Below are 26,732 nucleotides of genomic sequence, written 5' to 3'. Positions count from 1 at the left end.
GAATGAATTTCTGTTTGAGTAACACAGCAATTGCATTTGTACAGTATGAATTATACAGGATAAGGTGTCATGTTGTAACTACAGGAAAATAAACTTTATTGTAGTTAAGAAGGGAAACCTATTTATTCCGTTTAAATAAATCTACCTTTATGTGAAGTAAAATTCTTATTAGCCTTGCCACAGGCCTAAACAAATACACATTTGCTCCAAAATACCAAAATAAATAGGAATCAAGTGGCTTTATTGTAGTTAAGAAAGAAAACCCATGTATTCTGTTTAAATAAATCTATTATAATCTGTTTAAATATTCTCCATTTGACAGCTCATTTACTTGTTATCTTACTTGTCTGCAATTATGACAGTCAGTCAAAGTCAACTGTTCCAATCCTAATTACAGTATTCACTTAAATACATTTTTGCTGTAAAATAGCAAATCATTCTAAGATGTTTTCTTTCTCTACCTTCAACCTCCACGCGCAGTTCTTCAACAAAATGCTCCAGATCCTCTGGAGCTCTCTCAGACTTAGGCGCACGCGAAAGTCCCTGCACCTCAGCCACTCCATGATACTGCAGAGGAGTGCTTGGATACCTCTCACACCAGGAGGGATATTGTCGTATCCCTCCTGGTGCAGGTACTTGACGAAGTACTGCAGCTGCTGGCTTGTCATCATGTCAGGTCCTGCCATTTTCTAACTGCACTCCTACAACTGTAAGCAAGGGCGGGGCTATTTATAGAGGTGACGCCCATTTTTGACGCGCTCGTCACATGACGCACACGCCCACTCACGCATGCGCAACCTAGTTTGCTATGCGCGTACCGAATTTCGTCGCAACGGCGCTAAAATTTATAAATTGACTACTGTAACACTCAAATACATTGGTTTTTTAAATAAATTTTGATATTAAGTCACACTATATTTGCTAATTAGGCACTATTAGAAGTAACATTATTCAATACTACTGAGGAGGAGAGTATGGGCAGCAATGGAGAGAGGAGGCTAAATCTGTGGAGGAGGAGAGGAGGCTAGTCACTGCTGTCTGCAATGGGCACTTGGATATCCCCGCTTATCCATGCCTCATTTATTCTAATAAATGTCAGCTTATCCACGCTGCCAGTGGATAGCCGTGTCCACTTCTCAGTGACCACCCCACCTGCGGCACTGAAGACACGCTCTGACAGGACACTGGCAGGGGGGCAAGCCACCTCCAGAGCGTACTGTGCCAGTTCTGGCCACTGGTCGAGCCTCGAAACCCAATAATGCATGGGGTCATCATCAGGGCGAATGGCATCCTGCATGTATTCAGCCACCATATGCTCCACCCGCTGCTGGTGGTGGCTTTGGGTGCTGACTCGGCCTGCTGCTGGCCGTTGAGGCTCGAAAAAGCTCTTCCACACACCCATGAGATCTCCGCTCTTGCTGCTGCTGCTAGGCCCCTGTCTCTGCTGGGTGTGTGGAGTAGTGGAGGCCTGAGAAGTGTCAATCTGGGGGAAGGCCTCCACTAATTTTGAGCACAGAGCCCTCCTCAATTGACCCATCCTCCTCTCTCTCTGGCTGGGGACAAGGAACTCCCCCACCTTTCCCTTGTACCGTGGAGTCAAGCAAAGTAGCCACCCAATAATCCTCCCGGTCTTTGATAGAACAGACCCAGGGATCGCTTCGGAGGCAAGTCTGCATATGGGCAGCCATGTAAAAGAGGTGCCCCCGACCAACCTCTTCGTGACTGCCCTCCAGATACAGCAGGTCATCTGGCTCGACCTGCCCCTGCTCTGTACCCTCCCAGCCGTGGACAATAGCTGGGGTGGTTGGGTGGCATGTGCCCTGCTCCCCATGCTGCGCAGGCACCCAGTCCTCCTCTCCCTCATCCTCCTCATCGGGCACCATTTCCTCCTCAGCCCCCTCTGCCTGCCTATGGGGCCTACTCTCCTCCTCCTCAGGCATGTCACCCTCATCTAGCAGCCCATCCAACGTGTGCTTGAGGAGGAACACCAGGGGTATCACATCACTAAGGCATTGTCCCTGCTAACAAAGCGTGTCGCCTGCTCAAAGGGGGCAAGTACTTGGCAGAGCTACCTCATTTGCTGCCACTTCTCTGCACTAAAGTACCCCAAATCTGCCCCCTGAGTACCCCTGGCACTGTGCTCCAGCAGGTAATTGCTGACCGCCCAGCACTGCTCTACGAGGCACTCCACCATGTGCAGGGTAGAATTCCAGCGCGTCGGCAGGTCACAGATGAGCCAGTGGGATGGCAGATTATGCTGCCGCTGCATCCGTGCCAAAGACGCGCTGGTGGTGGGGGACCTGCAAAAATGGGCACATACCCTACGTACCTTCTCCAGCATGTCACCCAACCCTTGGTAGCTCTTGAGGAAGCGCTGCACCACAAGGTTGAGGACATGTGCAAAGCAAGGCACGTGGGTCAGGTGGCCTAGGTGGATGGTGGCCAGCAGGTTGCGACCGTTGTCGCAAACAATGTTACCTGCTTGGAGCTGGCGGGGAGTGAACCACCGCTGCACATGAGTCTGGAAGGCAGCCATGAGCTCAGGTGCAGTATGACTCCTCTCGCCCAGGGAGAGGAGTTGCAGCACAGCCTGACATCGCCTGTGCTGCGGGGACGCTTCAGCGGTGGCTCATCCATAGTGGAGGAGGAGGAGGAAGTGGGCATGTGGGGTTTGCCCTGTACCCCACGGGGAGGCACCTGTAGCCTGAGGGGAGCACCCCGGCTTGCACCCTCCCCAGCACTCATCAGGGTGACCCAGTGTGCAGTGTAGGTTATGTACCTCCCCTGCCCGTGCCTGCTGGTCCACGTGTCAGTGGTGCAGTGCACCCTGCCGCCGACAGCATGATCCAGCGACAGGGACACATTCTCCACCACCTGCTGGTGGAGGGCAGGGACAGACTTCCTGGCAAAATAATGGCGGCTGGGGATCCGCCAGTTAGGGGCAGCACAAGCCATCAGCTGTCGGAAGGGGGCTGCTTCGACTAGCTGATAGGGCAGCAGCTGCACTGCTAGAAGTTTTGCCAGTTAGTCATTAATCCTCTGCACTTGGGGGTGGCTGGGGGAGAGAGGCGTCTTGCGGGTGAGGAACTGGGGGAGGGAAACCTGGCGGGACAGGGGCCACATTGAGGAGGAGGAGGCTGCAGAAGAGGCTGAGCTACACAGTGGCTGCCTCCGATAGGGATGTAGCGAACTTCGACCGTTCGCGTCCGCCGAATGTTCGCGAACGTCGCGCGACGTTCGCATTTTGAGTTCGCTTTCGATTCGAATACAAGTCGTTCGACCGTTCGACCATTCTAATTCCTTCGACTGCTAAAAATCGAACGATTTCCATTCGTTCGAACGATTGTAAGCATTCGATCGAATGAAAAGCATTCGATCGTTCGATTTGAATGAAAATCGTTCGATCGAACGATTAAAATCCTTCGATCGTTCGAATCGAATGATTTTAGCGGGTGTTCGAGGTTCGCAAACTGTTCGCGAACGTTCGCATTTTTTGCCGGTGTTCGCGAACTGCGTTCGCGAACACCAAATCGGCAGTTCGCTACATCCCTAGCCTCCGACTGTGAGCCCCAGAATCCTCTTCCCTTGCTGCAGGGTCTGGGGAGCTAGCACCTCTTCCCTGAGGAATGGGAGGAGGTGGACAGGAAGCACCGCTGCCCCCCGGTGCCCTGCCACTTTGGTGCTGCTCCCACGTCATCCTGTGATGACGTTTCATATGGGAACTTAAAGCTGATATGTGACCCTGCCTGCCCCCTTCGAACCTTCTGCCGGCAGAGCTGGCACACTGCTACTACCTGGTCCTCTGCCTGGCACATGAAAAAAGCCCACACTGCTGAAGTGCGGGCCAGTGCCGTGCCTGCTGTGGAGGGTTGGGGATGGTCCCCACCCGTACGCCCATAGGCTTTGGACCGAGGCACAGTGCTGCCCTGTTGCCTGCCCACCCAGCAGTGTTTGGTGGAGTCGGCTCATCATCCTCATCAACAACAAACAGTTCCCCCCCTGAACTGCTGCTGTTATCCTCTGGAGCCGGCTCCCAGATTCTGTCCCTGTCATCATCCTCCCCCAGACCAGACCCTGCCTCATACATGGCATTGATACCCACATCCAGCATGCTGGTGTCTGACCCCACACCAGCAACCTGCTGCCCTGCCATAAGGGGACCCTGCCCAATATCCCCTACTGATGTGGGATGTGACATGACCTCCTCCTCTTCATCAGACATGAATGCCCCCCCCATTCCTACCTGATCATCAAAAAGATCCTGGGTGTCTGGGCCCAAGTCCACCTCAGGATCAAATAAGAGGGATGGGGTGTCATCCCACACTGAGCTAGCAGGTGATGCCACTTCCTGCCGCTCACTGGTGCCCGCTGCAGACGAGGTAGCATGGGTCAGCCAGTCTACCACTGCCTCTGCCTGCTACGAGTGTATGGGTCGTGAAGCAGTGGCAAAAAAATCTGGCACAGTCCTACACTGCGACCCAAAGCCACCTGCTGCTGTGGCATTTGCTGCTGCTGTTGTTGCAGCTGCTGCTGTTGTTGTTGCAGCTGCTGCTGTGATGGCAGCTGCTTTGATGGCAGCTTGTGCTGCGCTACAGTGCCCAGACTGGGCATGGCACATGGGCTGGGTTGTTGTGGGGTTGGATGCCCACGGCTAGCACCACGGCCTCTTCCTCGGCCACCCCTCCCTATCCCACCCTTCTTCCCACCACCACCACCACCACCCCTCCCCCCTCTCCCACGGCCCATCATATTGGGCAACTAAACTAAAAAAAAAAAATAAGGGGGGGATATTTTGGGGAAGGAAAGGAGAAAAAAATAAAACCCTCAACTAAATCCCCTCAGCAGAAGTACACACCAGCACAGACAAAGACAAAGACAGTTAGCCGTAAAAAGGGCTATTGGGTAGTGAGCAGGCAAGCAGAAGAGGGAAAACAGTAAACTAAAATCCACAACCTGCACTTGCACTGACTCAGAAAAAAGAAAAGCTCTCTACACAAACTCCACTAGCTAAATCACACACAAATCTCTCACTATCCTGCTCTCTCTACCTCTACCAAAAACGCCACGGTAATGGCCGCCTCTGAAGCTCCTTATATAGACAGTGGGATGGCTCACATCTAATTGGCTGCTGTGGGTGACGTTCAGTTTGTCACGCGTCTTTTTTTTTTTGACGCACTCTCTCTGCATCACGGCTCATCGCGCGACGAGCTTCAAGCCAAATTTTTGGCGCAATTTTGCAAAAAATTTGCCCGCGGCGAAACACAGAAATTCGCCGCGAATTTAACTATGTCGAATTTATTCGCCCATCCCTACTGATCACTGTTCATTAGGGCTTGAACATCCCTTTTATATCCTTTTTAGTGCAGAATCTATAGTATGGTCTCCCATGAGACTTCAAACTCTTACTTTTAGTCCATGTTTGGATCTGGGATAGGGTGAATACTCTTGGTTTATGACGTCTCGGTTGCCGCTGTTCCTGTGTTTCAGAATACCTCATTTATCCCGAGCTACACTCAACAGCCTTGATAAATGGTTGACCCAGATTAATCTTTTTTTGTAGGAAGGGGCCCTGAGTCCTTCACATACTTTTAAGACCAATTACAGAACGCTAAACATTTTAGAGCTAGCCAAATCATTACATTGCATAAATGCCTATTGGACTAAAGCATCCAGCAAATATTACCCCTGGATGGTCTCCATGTTGTTTTTGCATTTTGTAAAATAACATGCCTTCAAGACCATCATTATGTCTAGGCATGGAAAAGTGATTTTAATTGCGCCATAGATCCCGATGTCTGATCTGCAATTTGGTTAACAATTACAGTGAGTTAAATTAACAAGATCTTTTTGGAAGCTTTGTATAAAGTTTTATTAAGGTGGTACTTAACTCCAGAACAAATAGCTAAATACATTGAGACAGCTAACCATAACTGTTTTAGAGGCTGTCCACATCTGTTTTCTGTGTATTATATATGGTGTACTTATATCCAGATTCTGGATTAGGGTGTACAATATCATCTTTTCTCTGTTTCAAGCTAAGGTTAAAGGAACAGTAATATGAAATTTTTTCTATAAAAAATTTGTTAATATTTATATTTATTATTTATTATTTATATTTTACCAATACTCCTCATGTGCTCCTCTTCCGAAAAGGCGACATGTCGACAATCCATCGGGCGGCGCTCGATTTCTGCTCCCTGCCTTCTATAGGAGATAGCCAGGGAGGAGAAATCGAGCGCCGCCAGATGGATCATCGCCATGTCGCCTTTTCAGAAGAGGAGCAAAAGTGGAGTATCAGTTGGATAGATTTAATATCCCTTCGGAGCAAGGACCATATAGGTTCATTGATGGGGTGCTAGCTCCACCCACCTGTGCAAAGTTGGTACCCATGACTGGTACGCTCCCAGTCAGGGCACCATATGGGCCTTTGCTATAAGAACTAGGCATGGCACATGTTGATACGATGAACCAAGCCAGACTTTTATTAAACAACTTCTCACAGATTCACAGGGGCAAATTGGAGCCAATTGACCAGCAAATTTCAGTTACACAATAAACACTTCTTAAGGTGGACATAGACGTAGAGATCCGCTCATTTGGTGATGTTGCCAAACGAGCAGATCTCTCCCCGATATGCTCATATTGAAGTGGGCGATATCGGGCTGATCCGATTGTGGGCCCTAGGGCCCAATGATTGGATCATAATGCATCCAATACGGGTGGTCGGATCATGGGACCGCATAAACACGCAGATGCGCCTGCGATCCAATGGGATTTTTTAACATGCCCAATCAAGATCTGGCTGCCTTTTTAGCCAGATATCGATCAGGGAAGCCCATCGGATGGCCCCACACACGGGCCAATAAGCTGCCTACTCGGTCTGTCGGAAAGGGTTGGACTGGGGGGCGTGGGGCCACTGCACCAAGTGTGTGTGCATGCACACAATGTTTTTGCGGCATTAAGAAGCTTCCAAATTGCGGATCTGGGCCACCAGTTCGACCCATAACTGGCACACAGTTGCCATGGGGTTCTATGTGTAACATCCTGCCTGGAGTTGAACCAAGGACCTGGTGTTTCTGTGCTGTTTGCCAATCTGGCCACAGGTGATCTGTGTATGCCATTAGTCTGGCTATAAAACCCCCTTCTCCTAACTGACTCATTGCCCAACGTAGGTCTTTGTTTGATAGTTCCTGGGTGTGCTCTGCAGGGCCGGAACTAGGGGTAGGCAGAGTAGGCACGTGCCTGACTGCCATGAATATTTTTTTGTAATAATGCGCTTCTGCGCATGTGCGCAAGTACTTTTGCGCATGCGCACTCGAGCGCACGTACTTTTGTGCATGCGTGCTCAAGTGCACTTTCGTGCATGCGCACCCAAGCAGCCGGCACCGTACCTGGCCAGGTTGCCTAGGGCGCCTGGCTGGGTTGGCCCTGCTCTGGTGCTCTGTATCTGATCTTGTATTCCTGACCCTTGCCTGTTTTTGACCTTTGCTGTATCACGGCCTGAACCGACCCTTGCCTGTTATTTGACCACTCTTCTGGATCCTGACTCTGTACTGTACCGATGTTTCCCCCACTTCTGCTCCGCGCTATCAACTTTTAGCATTGGAGTGGGTCCACTTCACTGATGCTACAATGAATAATCTGCACATTCCCTCTAATGCTTCCATTTCATCACATAATGCTCGTTTATTATATTATTGTATGTTCCTGTACAATGAGATCATTATAATTACACTGTAAATTATCACAAACAGTTTGTGTCTCTCCTTAGTAACACGCGACGATGACATCGATGGAGCAGCTGATTGGTTTCAGCATTCTGTGCAGAATTTGAGTCAGACTAATACGAGTGGCCTTACCCACATCTCTGTTATTTTGCTTTATGACTTTCTCTCTGGATCTAAGGATGTGTGGGGTATCAGTGCGAGTTGTGTCCGTACTACTGACCCTCAGTGTGTGTCTCTGTTCCTCACCCCCAGGTAATGTATAGAACGTGTGCACCGATGTCTATGTACTTAGTAATATTTGTGCTTGTTTAGCCGCAACAAACACAAATGTAACAACTACAGACAGTTCCAGGGGGATAAATCAACCTCTTAAAATTAAGGTCCAAAGAATATGTATCTAACTAATAGTATATTAGTATATAATACGCGAGCAGATAATATGCAGTGAATAACAAAGAGTGCAGAGTCGGTAAGTGCTATTTGTTGTGTTTATGGATAATGTGTCGGTACTGTGAGATTTCCCTATACACTCACTGACCGACTCCTGTTCTCTCCCCGCAGAGGATTACGTGGTTCAGATGAAGGGTCAGTGTTACTACAGGAACGGCACCGACAATGTCAGGCTTCTGGTGCGCTACATTTATAATCAGGAGGAGTGCGTCTACTTTGACAGTGATGTGGGTTTGTTTATCGCTAAAACCGAGCTGGGGAAAGTTCATTTTGCGGATTATTGGAACAGCCAGAAGGAGACCCTAGAGCAGAAACGGGCTGAGGTGGATACAGTCTGCAGACACAACTATCAGCTATATAAACCCTACACTATAGACAGGAAATGTGAGTATCCCGCACCTGCACTAACTCACCTGTCTCTCTGTTCCAGCCCTGGAAATCATACACTGTTCCTATATTGTATTGTACTTTTTTATTCCTTTAATTCTGTATTTCATTGCCACATCTAAAAACTATCACATTGCACTGAAGCTTGGAGCTGCCAGAAAGTCTTTTACACTATCACTGTGCAGGTAACAGCTTGCTGAATGCCATGTATCACTGGGCCGGATCAGCCCTTTGTATCCATTCACCGTGATTCACATTTTCACAACTTTCTGCAGTTCTACAGAGATAATGACATTCAAAGAAAGTTTTTTGTTGTCATATAAAATAGCATTGCATTATTAGTGTGCAAATCAGTGGGTGAATGGATACAGGGTTGCACAAAACTCGTTTAAATGCTGGCATATCTCAGCAGTATCAAAGGCTTAATAATGTTAACCAATCAGGGAAACAACTCTGTTTCCTTCAAAGTACCTTGCCTTTTTGGTTGCTCTGGTCTGTAAAGACACAATAATATATAACAATATAATCCTGTAAAATCCACCATTTATAGTTTATTATACAACTTATATGTACCCATTCAATAATCAAGAGCAGTCGCAGGGTCTGCTTCCTCTTAAATCTCTTTCAATTCAGTGAATATGACTTGTACTTAAAGGGGTGGTTCACCTTAAAGGGATACTGTCATGGGAAAAATGTTTTTTTCAAAACGCATCAGTTTATAGTGCTGTTTCAGCAGAATTCTGCACTGAAATCCTTTTCTCAAAAGACATATTGTCAGTTTCCCAGCTGCCCCAAGTCATGTGACTTGTGCTCTGATAAATCTCAGTCACTGTTTGCTGCTGTAAACCAATTCTAAGCAACTTTTTAATTGGTCTTCACTATTAGTTTTTGAATTTTTTGCCTCTTTCCAGCTTTCACTGACCCCATCTAAAAAAACACGTACTCCGCAAAGCTACAAATATATTGTTATTGCTACTTTGTATGACTCAACATTCTATTTAGGCCTCTCCTATTCATATTCCAGTCTCTTATTCAAATCGATGCATGGTTGCTAGGGGAATTTGCATCCTAGCAACCAGATGGCTGAAATGGCACACTGAAGCTAAAAAACTCAAAAAACACAAATAATAATAATTAAAACCAATTGCAAATTGACTCAAATATCATTCTCTAGATCATACTAAAAGTTAATTTCAAGTTGAACAACCCCTTATATATACTTTTTAATTGTTCATCAAGGTAGATTTCCATGTTACACATTGCACTAACCAGGGTCATATATAAGCACTTGTAATTTTGTAAAATTGGCCAATGCTTTGTGATTACTTTTAATGAAAGTGGAATGAGGGCCAAAGGTAGTTACAAATGGTATGCCCTGTTTTTGTCTTATTGCCTTTTTTATCCTTTATCCGATAATCCCTTTTTAATTATAGTATATGATTCTTAAGGGACACTAACCTTGTGTTTTGTCATACAACCTTTCAGTAAATTTTTTTGATCAAGTTATCTGTTTGTTTGTAATAACATTTCTGTTAAAGTGATCCTTCTTACCCTTATCTGGCTTTTTGGAAGATCCTTGGGTGGAAACTGTCATGTCTCAACATTATTTCTATCCGTGGGTTTTAATATAGATCAGTTACAAATAGTCCATCTTTGAAAATTACTTGTGTGTCCAGATAGTTAAAGGAACAGTAACATCAAAAAGTGAAATTGTATTAAAGAAATACGAATATAATGCAGTGTTGTCCTGCACTGGTAAAACTGCTGTGTTTGCTTCCGAAACACTATTATTGTTTATATAAATAAGCTGCTGTGTAGCAATGGGGGCAGCTATTCAAAGGATAAAAGGTTCAAGTTACAGAGCAGATAGCATATAAGCTCTGTAGAACATAATATTATCTGTTATCCACTATTTAGCCTGTGCCATATAGCCGTTTTTCAATTTCCACCATTGCTATTCAGCAGCTTGTTTATATGAACTATAGTAGTGTTTCTGAAGCAAACACATCAGTTTTACCAGTGCAGGGCAACCGTACATGATATTTTCATTACTTTAAAACCCTTTCATTTTTTGGTGTTACTGTTCCTTTAACCGTTAAGGGACTCACATCCATATTTGATTTAACTGTATACATGTACAGTCATATGAAAAAGTTTGGGAACCCCCTAATTCTTTGGAGTTTTGTTTTATCATTGGCTGAGCTTTCAAAGTAGCAACTTCCTTTTAATATATAATATGCCTTATGGAAACAGTAGTATTTGAACCGTGACAAAGTTTATTGGATTAACAGAAAATATGCAATATACATCATAACAAAATTAGACAGGTGCATAAATTTGGGCACCCCAACAGAGATATTGCATTAATACTTAGTTGAGCCTCCTTTTGCAAATGTAACAGCCTCTAGATGCCTCCTATAGCCTTTGATGAGTGCAGTGTTGGGAAAAACCCGGTGGGCCCAACCCTCATGGGCCCCCGCCGGGCCAGACCCCTCTTCTGATATAGGAATGCTTAAAAAAAGTTTCTTTCGGCGCCGCGCAGCGACGTCTGCGCACCGATGTTCGCGCATGCGCGCTGGGTGCACATTCATGCGTGTGGCCCAACGCATGAATTATTATGCATGCTGAGAGGGGTTCCCAAACTTTTTCATATGACTGTATACTGTTAATGTAGGTATAAAACTCAGACAGTGCATGGCCTGCACCCGGGCCCCGCGACCTATAGTCCCCTGGTCCAAAAAAGGTTGGGGACCCCTGTTTTAGAACACATTGCCTTTGTAGTGCCAGCAGAATTTTGCATTCCATTTGCACCCACTTTCAGCTGTGTCTAGAACATTTTTGCCATTTTACTATAGGAGCATTTCCTGGTGGTAACAATTAGTTTCACTAAAATAAAATATAGGTATGGGACCTATTATCCAGAATTCTTGGGACCTGGGGCTTTTCGGATATAAACCATAATATGGTGTCATGATTTTTATGGTGTAGTTTTTATTTCTAAATTACACTGTTTACACTGCAAATAATTCACTCTACCATGTAAAAAATTTTTTTAAAGTTTTAATAATGGTGTGTACAGGCTCGGATTTGTGGCAAGGCCTGATTTCAGGGGCGGCATGCTGCCCCAGCCGCACCATCTGCAAATGCACTGAGGACGCATGGAAAATTGCCTACAGCTTCTTACCGGGCGTGCGCAGTCCTCAGTAGTGATGTGTGGGTCAGGAAAAACTCAACCCGCATCCGACCTTAGCCCGCAAAATGGTTCCATTGTAGGGCCCGCATCAGTGATGCGAGTCACAAAAAGCCATATCTAAGAAAACAACGCCACAACCTAATGAGTGCAATACAGCACAATGAGAATCAGTCAGGAACACAAAAGCAAAGGATATGAATTCATTTTTACTTACTTTATCTTGTCCAATTGTCCAATTGTGACTACAACAGGAGCACCACCTATGCAATCTCATTCAAATGTACTACAGGATCAGTGCAGAAGATACAGAAGCAGCTGAGGCAACTGAGTCAGTGGGGTAGGGGCCAAGTTAGTAGGCTAGGTAATCAGGCAACAGTGGAGTTTACTTGCCTACTATAGTGCAGTCAGTCCTCACACATAGTCTATAATTGATATATGAATTAAAATGAAAGAAAATTATGTAATGTCAAACTGAAAAAGTCAGGGAAAAGTGAAAAGTCAGTACAGACAGGCTCAATGGAGTTGACAAAGGCCAGAATATCAAAGCTGTTTGCTATTGCTTTAATCTTCATATTAAAGAAGCATTAACTGCAAAATATGTGTAAAAAAAGCAAACTGCTAAAAAGTTTTAAAGTAATTAAAATATAAGGTAGTACTATTAATTTACTGTTCCTCTACACTGGTGCTTTTGCTTCAGAAACACTACTATAGTTTATTGAATAAGCTCCTGTTTAGCTATAGGGGACTGCTCAGGGCTCTACACAGTGATCGCTGCAAATTCTAAAGAGCGTTATAGTAAACAACCTTCAACAGCTGTAAGCAGGCGAACCAGTACCTCACTGTATAAAGCAACAATATACATGAGAGTAACTCCCTCTCTATAGACCCGTTGGCTGTTAATAAACTATAAATCTCGCAAAGTACATATAGTACTTATCACACTTTACGTGTGATTTCAGCCTCTCTACTCTCCTCTCCTTCCCTTTCCATACATAAAATGTACTCTGTTTAGCTATTCCACAAAACTCCTCCTTTTCATACAAACTAAGAACTTACAAATCCCGCTCTCACTTAGTCTATCTTTCCTTTCTATTACTGGCAGCTGGGGACATTTCCCCAAACCCTGGCCCTTACCCCATCCCAGTTATATCACGGCCAAGAGGTCTTTCTCTCCGGTGCAAATTCCAACAGTACAGAACTCTTACTCCTATACCCAAAAGCCCAGTTAATCTTTCCTGTGCTCTCTGGAATGCCAGATCTGTCTGCAACAAGCTCACCGCTATACACGACCATTTCATTGCAAATTCCTTTAACCTACTCGCACTTACTGAAATCTGGCTTTCTCCAACTGACACCGCCTCACCTGCTGCCCTGTCCTATGGGGGCCTACACCTTACTCATACTCCCAGACCTGGTAACAGACCTGAAGGTGGGGTAGGTTTGCTTCTCTCTCCACGCTGTACTGTTCCCTCTTTATCATTCTCCTCATTTGAGGCTCACTGCATTAGGCTCTTTTCTCCTGTTTCACTCTGCATTGCTGTTATATATCGACCACCAGGACCAACTGCACAATTTCTGGACAACTTTGCTGCCTGGCTTCCTTACTTTCTTTCATCTAACATCCCATCCATCATATAAGGGGACTTTAATATACCAGTTAACAACATTAACAACTCTTCTGTCTCTAAACTTCTCTCACTAACCTCCTCCCTAGGCTTATCTTTGTGCTCAGACTCCCTCTCTCACTCCAATGGTAATGCTCTGGATCTCATGTTTACCAGACTCTGTTCAACCACCAATTTTACTAACTCACCATTTCCCCTCTCGGACCACAATATGCTCACATTTCAACTCTCACTAACTCCCTCCTCACCCCCTGCTATTCCCCAAACACGTACTTACCGTGACTTGCAAGCTGTAGACGTGTCACATCTCTCTTCTTCCTTTGACTCTCTTCACTCTAATATTTCAGCCATCTCATGTCCTAATCTGACTAACTCTGTCTTCTATAGTACTCTCACCACTGCCCTAAATGAGCTTGCTCCTATAAAAACTAAACGTTCTAGACCCAAACCACTTCAACCTTGGCATACTGCTCATACAAAAGAGCTCCAAAGACACTCACGTGCACTTGATCGTCGCTGGCGCAAATCCTGTTCAGAATCAGACTTTTGGAGCTACAAATCTGCCCTGCGCTCCTATAACACCAGCCTCTTCCAAGCCAAACAAACATACTTTACTTCACTCAACTCCCTTTCTAAAAAACCAACACAACTTTTCTCCACCTTTAACGCTCTCCTTTCCCCTTCTCCTCCCCTCCATGCACATCTGTCTCTGCTCAAGATGCTGAGCATTCAAAAACAAAATTGACATTGACATTGATCAGAAGGGACATTACACTACTCAACCCCCCTAGACTTCCACCACCCTCCCTACTCCCTAGTCTCTCCTGTGCTCCTTCACCCCTGTTACTGATGAGGACCTGGCCTCTCACTTTACCACCTGCCCGCTTCATCCAATTCCCTCAAAACTCCTCTGCAATACCAATCCTTGTCTAATCAAAGCCTTAACTCACCTATTTAATCTTTTGCTCTCAACTGGACTGTTTCCTTCTCAACTAAAACATGCTCATGCCACCCCCATTCTGAAAAAACCCTCTCTTGATCCCTCCAATCTTGACAACCTCCAAACTATCTCTCTGCTACCTTTCATCTCTAAACTACTTGAGTGCCTAGTCTACAACCGACTAACCTCATTCCTCTCTGACAATAACCTGCTGGACCCCCTACAATGGTTTTAAGCCACAACACTCCACGGAAACTGTCCTGACTCGATTAACTAATGACCTTTTAACCGCTAAGGCCAACAATCATTTCTCACTACTAATACTGCTTGATCTCTGAGCCGCATTTGACACTGTAGATCACCCTCTCCTCCTCCAGTCCCTCCATTCGCTTGGCCTTCGTGACACAGCCCTGTCCTGGTTCTCTTCTTACATCACCAATCGTTCCTTCAGTATCTCCTACAATAGAGTAGCATCTTCTCCCCTACCTCTTTCTGTTGTAGTTTCTCAAGGCTTTGTCCTGGGACCATTACTATTCTCCCTCTATACTTCCTCCCTCTGCAAATTAATCAACTCGTATGGTTTCCACTACCACCTCTATGCTGACGATACTCAGATCTATCTCTCATCTCCTGATCTCAACCCAGAACTCCTAACTCGCGTCTCCTCCTGCCTGTCCACTATCTCTACCTGGATGTCGCAACGCTACCTTAAATTAAACCTCTCTAAAACTGAAATGGTTCTCTTTCCTCCAACTAACACCAATAACATCCTGGAAGTATCCATCATAGTTAACAATTCAACTATCACCCCCTCTCCCCAGGCCTGGTGCCTTGGGGTTATCCTAGATTCTGCCCTGTCACTCCTCATATACAGCCACTTATTAAATCATGTCGCTTCCACCTAAGGAACATATCCAAAATATGATCATTTATCACCCAAGATGCTGCCAAAATTCTTATTCACTCTCATCATATCGCGTCTAGACTACTGTAACTCTCTTTTAACTGGCCTTCCCCTCCAGAGACTGTCACCTCTCCAGTCCATAATAAACACTGCTGTGAGGCTTGAGAACTGCAGAGCCACACCACCTCTCAATTATAAGTCTTTTTCCCTGCCCCACTGCAGAAACACTTCCCAGACCTTCTCGTATCTGCTGGTAGGTTGAAATTATTCTGGACCTCAATAGAGTTTTAACTACAGTTCCTGATAGAACTTGTGCCATGCTGTTACGGCCAACAGACACATGTCTGGCTGGACAAATGGCACATGAACTAACAAGGGACCTGAGAGAGGAAGTTTCCATGTAGGCTCCATTGATAGTTGCAGCAGCTGAGGGTACCATGGATGTCTCGGCCAAGTTGGGACTATGTGTATTAGCTCTGACCTGTCCTCCCTGATCTTCTACATCACTCTGAAGGCAAAGGAAGAAAGATCTAAAGTCTGGTTCCACTTCTTGCAGAAAGCATTTAACACTATGGCTGCTGGATCTGACTCCCTTGCGTAAAACAGGCAGCATTTCTTGTTTTTTGAATTGTCCATGAGATCCGCAGCTGGCTGACCCCAACTCTGGACTCATGTCTTTGAAGGCTGTGGAAATACGCTTGATTGTTCTTGCAGCCAGGGATGTAAATGGCTGTAAGGTCTGTCAAAACCTTTCTGATGGGTTAAGGACTGTAGCATTGACCCCAGGAACCAAACAACATTCTTTAATGTCATCTTCCTTTAAGGGGTAGGGTTTGCTGAACCTCTGTTGGGTTAGACTTTTCTTGGAGAGAACCTCCCATTGAACAAGCCCACCACCTTTTGGTGAAAATAAAAACATTCTTGGAAGAGGGTAAAAAGTGGCTGATACCGACCTCTGCCTGCCTGACTCTTCTTGAACTCTGCCTATACCCACCTCTGCCTGCCTGACTATTCTTGAACTATGCCTGTACCAACCTCGGCCTGTTTGATCTCGCTTGAACTCTGCCTGAACCGACCCTTGCCTGCCTGATCTCGCTGTTTCTCATTATACCTTGGGAAGTTGATGTTGCCTTCCGTCCTAAATACTTGGTAACGATCGTGCCCCTTTGCTTGTCCAGAACACTTGCTTTGCTCCTCTCATATTAAAGGGGGTGTTCACCTTCAAACAACTATTTGTTTTCTGATAGATCACCAGAAATAACGACTTTTTCTAATTACTTTCTATTTACTATGTTACCATTTTTCTAATATTGAAGTGTAAAGTGTTGGTGTCGCCAACTCTGTAAACTGTTTTAATTGATACATTTAGTTGATACATTTCATATCTTTGTCCATGCTGAGCAGAATCTCTGGGTTTCATTACAGGCGGCTGTTGAATTGATACAATAGTTGCTAATACTCCAGAGATACTGCTGAGAAATGTATCAAATAAATGTTACAAAATTGTAACAGTTTAGAGTTTGCACATGAATCACTGAGCTGCCAGACTGAAACACCACACTGTTTGGATGGTGAATGGGATACTGTCATGGAAAAACATGTTTTTTTCCAAAACACATCAGTTAATAGTGCTGTTCCAGCAGAATTCTGCACTGAAATCCATTTCTCAAAAGACCAATGTTTTACACAGCATGCTAAATAGGCCGTTTACTCTGATAAAATCTTAAATGACCTTAAATCATAAATATTTTGTTTTTAAATATATCCATATTTGCATTTTAACTGTATTTCCCAGCTCAACCCAATGTGAAGATTGTAAACAGAAAGACGCTAGATCTGGAACATGAAAACCTAATAACCTGTTTGGTAGATGGGTTCTTTCCTCCTATGATAAAGGTGACTTGGCTGAAGAATGGGATTGAAGAGGGAGAACAGGTCACGTCCTCAGAGTTACTACAGAATGGAGACTGGACATTTGAAATCCATGTGATGCTGGAGACAACCATTAAACATGGTGACACTTTCACCTGCCGGGTGGAGCACAGCAGCCTTCAGCAACCTGTATCTGTAAACTGGGGTATGTTATAGCAGATAAATATCCAGAGCAAGATTTGAATTGTAAACACCAATTGCATCATATGATATTAATTTTGTCTTGATCATCTGTAAAAGCTTTATGCTCCACCCCATTCTTCACCACATACCATCATATTATAAGAAACATTAGATAATGCACTCTAGCAACACCCTATTTCTGTAAGCCCTGCTACATTTTTACCTTCAAACATGGAGGTAACATATGCTATTTATTAGTTTTGCAATAAGTGGTTGTAACCATGAGGTTTAATATTATCTTTAGATTTAGTGCCCTATGAAAGAATCTTGCCAAACTGAAATATATAGAAGTAAATATTGCCCTTTTATTTCATTTACCTTGATCCACCATTTTGTGATGGGTTTGTGTTCTCCCTTAGGGGCAAATTCACTAAGGCGCGAAGCGCCGAACGCTAGCGTTAATTCGCTAGCGTTTGGCATTTTCGCTACTGCGCAAATTCACTAACGAACGCTGGCGTAGTTTCGCTAGTGTTACTTCGCAACCTTACGCCAGGCGAATCTTCGCTAGCGACGAAACTACGCAAATTCACTAACTTGCGCAGTGTAGTGAACGCTACCTTTTACGCTAGACTTCCTTCGCCACCTCAGACCTGGCAAAGCGCAATAGAGTAGATAGGGATTGTTTAAAAAAAAAGTCAATTTTTTTTCTAAGTCCCAAAAAACGCTGGCGTGTTTTCTACATGATGGCTGATAGGTTGAAAAAGATTGAAAATTTTTTGGGACTCCCCTTCCTCCCCCCTACATTTCCTGACTCATGGCAACTTACCTAGACAGGGGGCACATGTGTAGGGCAAAATAAAATTTTTATTTGCAGATTTGAAGGTTTTCTAGGCATTTGTAGTGCAGATACGTGTTCCTCCATTGAAATTTGAATTTCGCGCCGTATGCAAATTAGCCTTCGCTAGCGCAACTTCGCTTTATATAGCGAAACAACGCTAGCGCAACTCCGCAACCTTACGCTACCCCTGTGCGCAACTCCGGATTTTAGTGAATTTGTGAAGCGCTGGCGAAACTACGCCTGGCGAAGTGCGGCGAAGTTGCGCCTGGCGCAACTTCACATCTTAGTGAATTTTCCCCTTAGAGATCACCTGACCAGGAATACTGCAGCTCCAACTGTAACAGGAAGAAATGTAGAAGTAAAAGACAGAACTTTGTCTATTAATTGGATAGTATGACCAAACATGTTTTTGTGCACTGTGAATTGTATGAACCCAGGGGTTGGCTCTTAGTACTTAAAATTGAAATTTCCTATTTAGGATTACCTAATGGCACATACTGCTGAAAAAGTATATCATTATGAATATATATATATAATTTATTAAGAGGAAGCAGGGTTTTACATATGAATTGTTTAATGCAATATATTTTTATAGATACCTACACAAATGAGGAACCAGGTAAGTGAAGGTTTCCTTCTTAATAGTCCCAATTCTAATAAAACAACTAATGATGCTTGGTTCACACATGAGGAAATTCAAAAGAGACTAGAACATGTTAAGATTAACAAAGGTCCAGATAGTATTCATCCCAGGATACTTAGCGAGTTTAGCTCTGTGATTGCCAAACCTCTTTACTTAATTTTTCAGGATTCATTGAGACTGGCGAATTGCTAATGTGGTGCCTCTATTCAAAAAAGGATCCCGTTCTCAGCCTCAAAACTATAGGCCAGTTGATGTCAGTGGTAGGAAAGCTTTTAAAATGGTTAATAAAGGATAAAATACTGGACTTCATAGCAAATCATAATACTATGAGTTTGTGCCAGCATGGTTTTATGCATAATAGATCTTGCCAGACTAACTTAATTTCTTTTTATGAGAAGGTAAGTAGAGACCTCGATTCTGGGATGGCAGTGGATGTGATTTACTTAGACTTTGCTAAAGCATTTGATACAGTGTCACACAGAAGGTTACTGGTTAAATTAAGGAATGTTGGCCTGGAACATAGTATCTGTACCTGGATAGAGAACTGGCTAAAAGATAGACTACAAAGAGTGGTGGTAAATGGAACATTTTCTAATTTGATCAGTGTTTTTAGTGGAGTACCGCAGGGCTCTGTACTAGGTCCCTTGCTTTTCAACTTGTTTATTAATGACCCGGAGGTGGGGATTGAAAGTACTGTTTCTATTTTTGCAGATGATACTAAATTGTGCAGAACTATAGGTTCCATGCAGGATGCTGCCACTTTGCAGAGTGATTTGTCTAAGTTGGAAAACTGGGCAGCAAACTGGAAAATGAGGTTAAATGTTGATAAATGCAAGGTTATGCACTTTGGCAAAAATAATATAAATGCAAGTTATACACTAAATGGCAATGTGTTGGGAGTTTCCTTAAATGAGAAGGATCTAGGGGTTTTTGTAGATAAAAAGTTGCCTAATTCTGGGCAGTGTCATTCTGTGGCTACTAAAGCAAATAAAGTTCTGTCTTGCATAAAAAAGGGCATCAACTCAAGGGATGAAAACATAATTATGCCTCTTTATAGGTCCCTGGTAAGGCCTCATCTGGAGTATGCAGTGCAGTTTTGGACTCGGAATTATTATTGTTATTTAGACAGAATGTGAAAAAGCTCACAAAGCTAGGTGGCACTTGCATACCTCCCAACTGTCCCTCTTTTGACCACTCAACCCCCTGTCCCTCTTTTGTACTGGAAAGTCCCTCTTTTCTCTGCACTGAACAGCCAGAAAAAAAACAGTTTCTAACTTAATTGGCTTTTGGCAGAGAGCTCAGAACAGCTAACAGGTGCAAATAAGATACTTTGTAACAATTTTGACTCTGGTTGGTGCTGGTAGTGGTGAACTACTAGGAGGAGCAGCACACCAGTCCCACTCCCCAACACAGCTAGACTAATAGCACTGGGCTCTTATAGTAGCAAAGTAAAAAAACAAAAAAGAAAATAAAAGCAGTCCTTACAAGGACTATTGGGTTACAGGCAGCAGTCAGCAGATGAGAGATCAGCAGCAGGACAGCTGCCCACAGCAGCTACATACAGAGCACTGCAGTAGAAGGTAGATTACTAGTCAGCAAAGCTAACTAACCTAAACTCACTGTCCCTCAAATCCCTGCAGAGTTCTGTCCCTACAATACAGAGCAGTATCAAGTAGATTACTAGCCAGCAAAGTTACTATCAACTGTCCCTCAAATCACTAAACAGCTCTCTCCCTACACTAGCTCTACCAAGCACACACAGGCAGAATGAAAAAACGCTGCAGGGCTTCAGTTTATATATGGAAGGGGTGTGGTCCAGGGGGTGTGGGGATGGTCCAGGAGGGAGAGCTTCCTGATTGGCTGCCATGTATCTGCTGGTCGGGGGGAGAAATGACAAAAAAAAGCGCCAGCTAAGGCGAACCCAAATTGGCGAACGTCGCGCAACGTTCGTGAACATTCGGCGAACGCAAACAGTCGATGTTCGCGCAAACTAGTTCGCGGGTGAACAGTCCGCGACATCCCTAATTATGATACTAAGCTCTATAGTTAGTATAGGTATGGGTATATAGAATTTATGTAAAATTAGGGAGGGTGTGTGTATGGATGTTGGGTTTTCATTTGGAGGGGTTGAACCTGAACTTTTTTCAACCCGATTTAACTATGTAACTATGTAACTATTGTTTGGGGTGTATTTTTCATTTAATGTGATTAGGGTCTTATTTATCACAGTTTAAATTCAAACTGAATCTGAAACATGATCATTGTGAATTATGCAGCTGTAGATATGCTGAGGATTAACACAAATCCACAATTATTTGCATAAAGAGGGGTAGGTCATCTTTAAGTTAACTTTTAGTATTTTGTAAATTGACCTATACAAAGCAGCTTTTCAATTAGACTTCATGTTTTATTTTTTAAGGTTTCTGAATTATTTTCCTTCCTCTGTTGCCTCTTCCCATTCCTCAAATGGGGATCTCTGACCCAGCACCCAAAAACCTATGGCTCTGTGTAGCTACAACTTTGTTTTTGCTACTTTTTATTATTTATCTTTTAATTTAGTCCAGCTACTATTCATATTCTAGTCTCTCATCCCAGCAACTGCCTCAATATAATATATTGGACCCTAGCAACCAGAACACTAACAAAAATCTAAATTAAAAAAAACAAACAATGAAGACCAATTGGAAACATCATTCTAAAAGTTAAAAACTAAAGGTGAACTTTAAATAGGATGTAAAGGCAAAAAAATTAAATCCCATTTTTAATTTCTTTAATGAAAACAAACCTATCTCCATTATACTTTTATTAAAAATGTGTACCATTTTATAAGAAACCTGACTGTATGCAGTGAAATCCCCCCTTTATTTTACTTTCTCTGACTGCTGTGGATAGCAGACGGTCCCTAACTGCTCTGCAGGGAAACTATCACACCTTGAAACAGCGGGGGGGAACCCCCCACCTTACTTCCCAGTCGTGCAGAGCTTTGTTTGTTTCCCTGTAGAGCAGTCGGCGACTGTGTAGAGATTTATTTTAATATAGCCTTAAAGTGATACTAGCACTAAAAAACTACTTTTTAATATATGAATGTACATTAAAAGTTACCTAGAAGTCATGTTGATCATTTTTTGCTGAGAGGTTTGTTTTTGTAAGTTATTGTTAGTTGAAGTTTCTAAACCTGACTGTTTTGCCAACCTGACTGTCCCATCTCAGCCTGTCAGTAAGAGTTTCTAATACTAACGGACTCCTGCTGCACAAATATGGCAGCCCCCTCATACAGGAACATGGGGCATCAGACAGGTAATGTAAAAGCATTGTGCAAATACTTTATGGCAAAGTTATAAGTTGATTACAAAGCCAATATTATAATAGATAATTATAATAGATAATAATAATCTGGTGTCCGTATCTCTTTAACATTCCCTTTAATGTTTCCAACTCCAGTGGCAGGAACAAAGATCATGGAGCCAGATTTAAACAGATAAACTGGGATTCTCATTGAAGGATTATTTTGCTGCAGCCACTGGTTCTGCAGAGTTGGAGAAAGTTTGTATTAAACAATACAAAAACTATAAAATCCACATTAGATTACATGACAACACAGGACCCAGTGCAGTCTGTATATTCTGATTAGGGATGGGCAAATTTTTTCGCAGAAAAAATGACGCCAATAGACTTGTATGGCGGCATGCGTCAAAAAAAAAAACAAGACGCGCGTCAAAAAAATTTCGCCGCACAACAAAATTTTTTTGTCGCCCACAGACTTTAATGGCCGTCTGCGACAATTCGCCGGTGGTGAATTTTTTGGCGAAACAGGTCAAATTCGCCCATCCCTAATTCTGATTAGTCAGTCTTGCTGTATCGGCTTCTGGCAGATATGATTTGCCCAAACCACATGTGCACATGTCTTGGTCTTGAATAGATGTTTAACAAAGTTACAAGATGGTGACCCCCATATGGCTAACTTGAAAACATAAATCATTAGTTTAATTAGGCTTCTGGTGCAGTAAGTTCATGTTTATGTTTAGTATTCAAAATACAGCATTTCTAGCATTATTCTATTTTAGACTTTAGTTCCCCTTTAAAGGAGGTTTTATCTGTCTCTTTAAACATAAAGAGCTGGACCTCCAAAATTAAGTAGCTCCCCAACTTCTTTTCTGCTGATTCACTGCACATGTTCTGTGCTGATATTAGTAACTGAGCTTAGGGACCAACGCACTAAATACTGAATATATATGTCATATAAACTTCACAAAATAAAGCTGATGCTGATTAGTAAATAATTATTGGTATATGGTGGTTCAGAAACCAGCACAAATAGCATCAGAATTTAATAATCATCCCTGTAGCATCAATTTATATGATAGGAAAACCTCATTGCTGCTTGACGATTTGTGACAACTCTGAAGCTTAGCTTCTCAACAGTTGGGCAAAGCACTCTGAGCATGTGCATGTCGCAGACACTCCTAACAAAATCCAAAATGGAAAGCTCCTGTGACAACTTTAATTCAACCTAAGCTGGATTGATAGGGTCATTATATAAAATATGGCATTTCTAGTCATATTCAATTTTAAAGTTTAGTTCTCCTTTAAAATGCTTGTAGTATAGTATTTACTGTAATTGTGATCCATGTGGTTGCATTATAAAAAGTCTGACTTGAGTAAGGTGTAAACTTGTAAACTTGTGGGATCCACAACAGACACTTTTCATCAGTTTAAGGCAATGTATTTATAAACAGGGATCACCATTTAGCATACAAAACAAGTAAAAATAAAACCTGTCCTCTGAGTGCTACCTTCACATCTTTGGTGAGTTCCCTCACTGCTATGGGTCCCTTGTCGACTACCAGTACTAGATGTTACAGGGCCCACAGCAAGTTTAGGGCCCCAAAGGATGGGTAAGTTGACTTACTCCGCCAAGATGTATTGAAATTGCTTATTAATTAAGTTCTCACTAGGCCTCCTACACTTCTGGGCCCCCTTACAACTGCACGGTCTGCTTCCTCTGTAATAATGCCCCTGCTTACACGCTCTTTTATACCTGTAGCGAGCAATAATCTGCCCCTTCAGCCTGAAATTGCATGCAGATACATGCATTAATGCAAATAATTCCTGTTTTGTTGCACTAGTAAAATGGGCTTGTTTGCTTAAGAAGCTCTAAATAAACAACCTTCTGTGTAGCCATGCGGACAGCAATTCAAAGCTGAAAAAGGAGAAAATGCACAGGATACACAGCAGATAACAGATATGCTCTGTAGTATACAATGTGATTCTTCAGAATTTATTTATCTACTCTGTATCCTTTGATTGAATTGCTGCCCCCATGGCTACACAGCAGCTTGTTTAAATAAACTATAGTTGGGGTTTTGAAGCAAACACAACCATTTTACCAATGCAGGGCACAGTACATTATACTGTCATTTTTTTAAAACCTTTTTGAAAGTTACCGTCCCTTTAATGCTAGGCATAGGCAGCAGAAGATGCTTTTTGCCTGAGTGCCAGGAAGAGAAGGGTAGGCTGCATACTACGGCAAAGAACTTCCACTTTTTATAGCCACACCCTTTAGACCCCCTCCAATCTAAAATGTGCATTTACAGAAATTTCAGGAAAACCAAACCACAGTAGTGGGGACAAAATTTGTTTTGAAAGGAACCCATCTGTGCTAGCGGGGACCATTTCAATATAACCCTTATGCTTAGAAAGTTAAGCACCCTTTTCTCATCTTGTTCCATTGTGAAGTGATGGATTCTGGGATTCTTCAGTCTCTCTATTTTCCAGGGAACCTGTGCACCTCCTGCTATGGAGAGCAGAGGGGCTTTAAGTCCCAGAATCCATTAACAAGTCGGGCAGGAAAATTATTTTATCAGGACCGGAACTTTGGGTAGACAGAAGAGGCAGGTGCCTGGAGTGCAATTTTTCAAGATAGGATTGCTGTTTACCTCAAAGGTAAAAACCATTGAGGGGGAAAAAAACAGACAAATAATATAGTGTGAGTAAAATGTCCACATATACGCTAAAAGTTGTTCTAAGTGCTAAGTTCACACCCAAACTTTTCTTTGCATGCCACCTTAATACATATACATTCTGTGGAATACAATCCCCTATAAACAAAGGGTATTGAAAAGTAAAAATTGCACCCGTTGTGTCTAGTTGTAGTTCCACAAAAGCCCACAATCCGATTTCCTAGTGAGTTTAGCAGGTGATCATACTTACAAGAAGTAAGTTAAAGAAAGGCTTTAAGATTGCTAGGTGTCCTGGTTCGCTCGTAATCTTCTTGTCTCCTTAGTGGGTAAAATGAAGCAACATGTGTGGAAGCGTTTAAACAGTTTTAATAAGTAGTAAAAATTACACTCACAAACATTTCTTCTTTAAAATCGCTTTAAGAACATTGCAGCGCATCCGTCTCCGAGTCTGTTAGCGTCTCTCTTGTTCCAGCACACGTGTCTTGGGTCCCCGGCTGCTGCTTCCACACTCCTATTTCACCACTGACATGTTTTGCCATCTGGCTTCTTCCAAAGAGTGATGTATCTTTTTCTTTCAAATATTTTTATTTGTGTTTTAAACATATGTCAATATTTAAATGTACTTGCCAGGATTTCCCGGGGTATAAGCTATTTTGGTACAGTGATTGTCCATACACAAATAACAACAAGTGAATCAGTATTGTGCTTAAGTTAAATATTCAACCAGATTGAAGAAAAGAAAAATAGGAAAAAGTGAGAGAGAGAGGAATATAAGTGAGTAAAAAGGGTTAGAGAAATAGACACATCTTGAGTGTACTCATTAGGCAATTAAAGGGCTTGATGTTACTTATCAAAGTTCAGGCTATAAGGTTGCTTAGCGACTTGGCATAGTCCTGTGAATTCCAATAAATTCACGTTCGTAGACCTTGGGAAATGTTACGTTAGGCCAACCAGGGGCCCCAGATTCTATTATATGTTTTGGATTGAACAGTTTCAATACTGGTGAGTCATTCCATTATTAACAGATTGTCCAGTCTGGTTTTCACGGATTGGATGTAAGTGTGGTTGATTTCCAGGGTTTGGCAATCGTTTGTTTGGCTGCGGAAAAAATATAAGTGACCAAGCGTCTGATTACAAGCCCTGAAGCACAGCATGGCAGAGGTTGGGTACCACTGAGACAGTCTTTCAGGCACTAAGTACCATTGATGTAGGACCTTTTTGGAGGTCTCTTGTATTAATACATTAACAGACATTTCTCTGTGTCTCTAAATATGCCATTTCAAGTATAATTATCAAAACACTGTCGCTATACCTTTTCCCATTGTTTTACAAATTTTAATGATTTAATTGGTTTCATGTGAATCATGTGATCATACAGGTAAGATAATGACCCTTTATTGGGTAAAAGTTGTAAACATAACCTCTCAAATGCAGTGGGAAGAGGGAACACAGACCCTTCATGTAGTGATTTTATATAGTGCGTAATTTGGCTGTAACGTAGCCATTCAGTCTGAGGAGCTTTATAGGTGTATTGTAAGCGTGGGAATGACACCATTTTGTTCATCCGGGTGAGCGAATGTATAGTGATTAAATGGGACTGCTCCAGATTATTTAGTAAACTCATAGCTGGTTTATGAGGAGAAACTAGATTATATGACCCTTTTGCTTCGGACCAAATTTTCATAGAATGGGCTATTATTGGGTTGCTATAAGATTTTACTGTAGAATTTGTTGACCAGAGTAGATTTCTCATATTGACTTCTGGCATGGAATCTTGTTCAATTTGGGCCCAAAGTGGAGCTTCATCTTCCTGGTGCCAAGAAACTAGATGGGCTAATTGTGCAGCTAGATAATAGCCTTTTAAATTAGGAATACCTAGGCCGCCTTTCTGGCGGTTACGACAGGCCGTGGTAAAGTTCAATCTAGCCCTCTTCCCATTCCAAATGAAATGGTTAAAGGCTTTCTGCAGGGCTTCGAGTAAGCCTTTAGGAGAAGACGTCGGTAGAGTGC

At 43.1% G+C, this 26,732-nt stretch overlaps 1 protein-coding gene across 1 annotated transcript in view; it reads left to right on the top strand.

Annotated features, from left to right (window-relative positions):
- The first annotated feature begins 7,903 nt into the window (after window positions 1-7,903).
- Window positions 7,904-26,732, top strand: part of LOC495464 (uncharacterized) — a 40,267-nt gene continuing 21,438 nt past the window's right edge. The window contains 3 exon segments of the mRNA NM_001095116.1: window positions 7,904-7,979; window positions 8,289-8,561; window positions 17,022-17,303. Of these exon segments, the coding sequence (NP_001088585.1) occupies window positions 7,907-7,979; window positions 8,289-8,561; window positions 17,022-17,303 (628 nt within the window). The 5' untranslated portion in view covers window positions 7,904-7,906.

Source organism: Xenopus laevis, chromosome 8L, assembly GCF_017654675.1.
Source record: "Xenopus laevis strain J_2021 chromosome 8L, Xenopus_laevis_v10.1, whole genome shotgun sequence".
Taxonomy (NCBI): Eukaryota; Metazoa; Chordata; class Amphibia; order Anura; family Pipidae; genus Xenopus; species Xenopus laevis.
The sequence above is the reverse complement of the archived record's forward strand: the minus strand, read 5'-3'. Positions and strand labels throughout refer to the sequence as shown.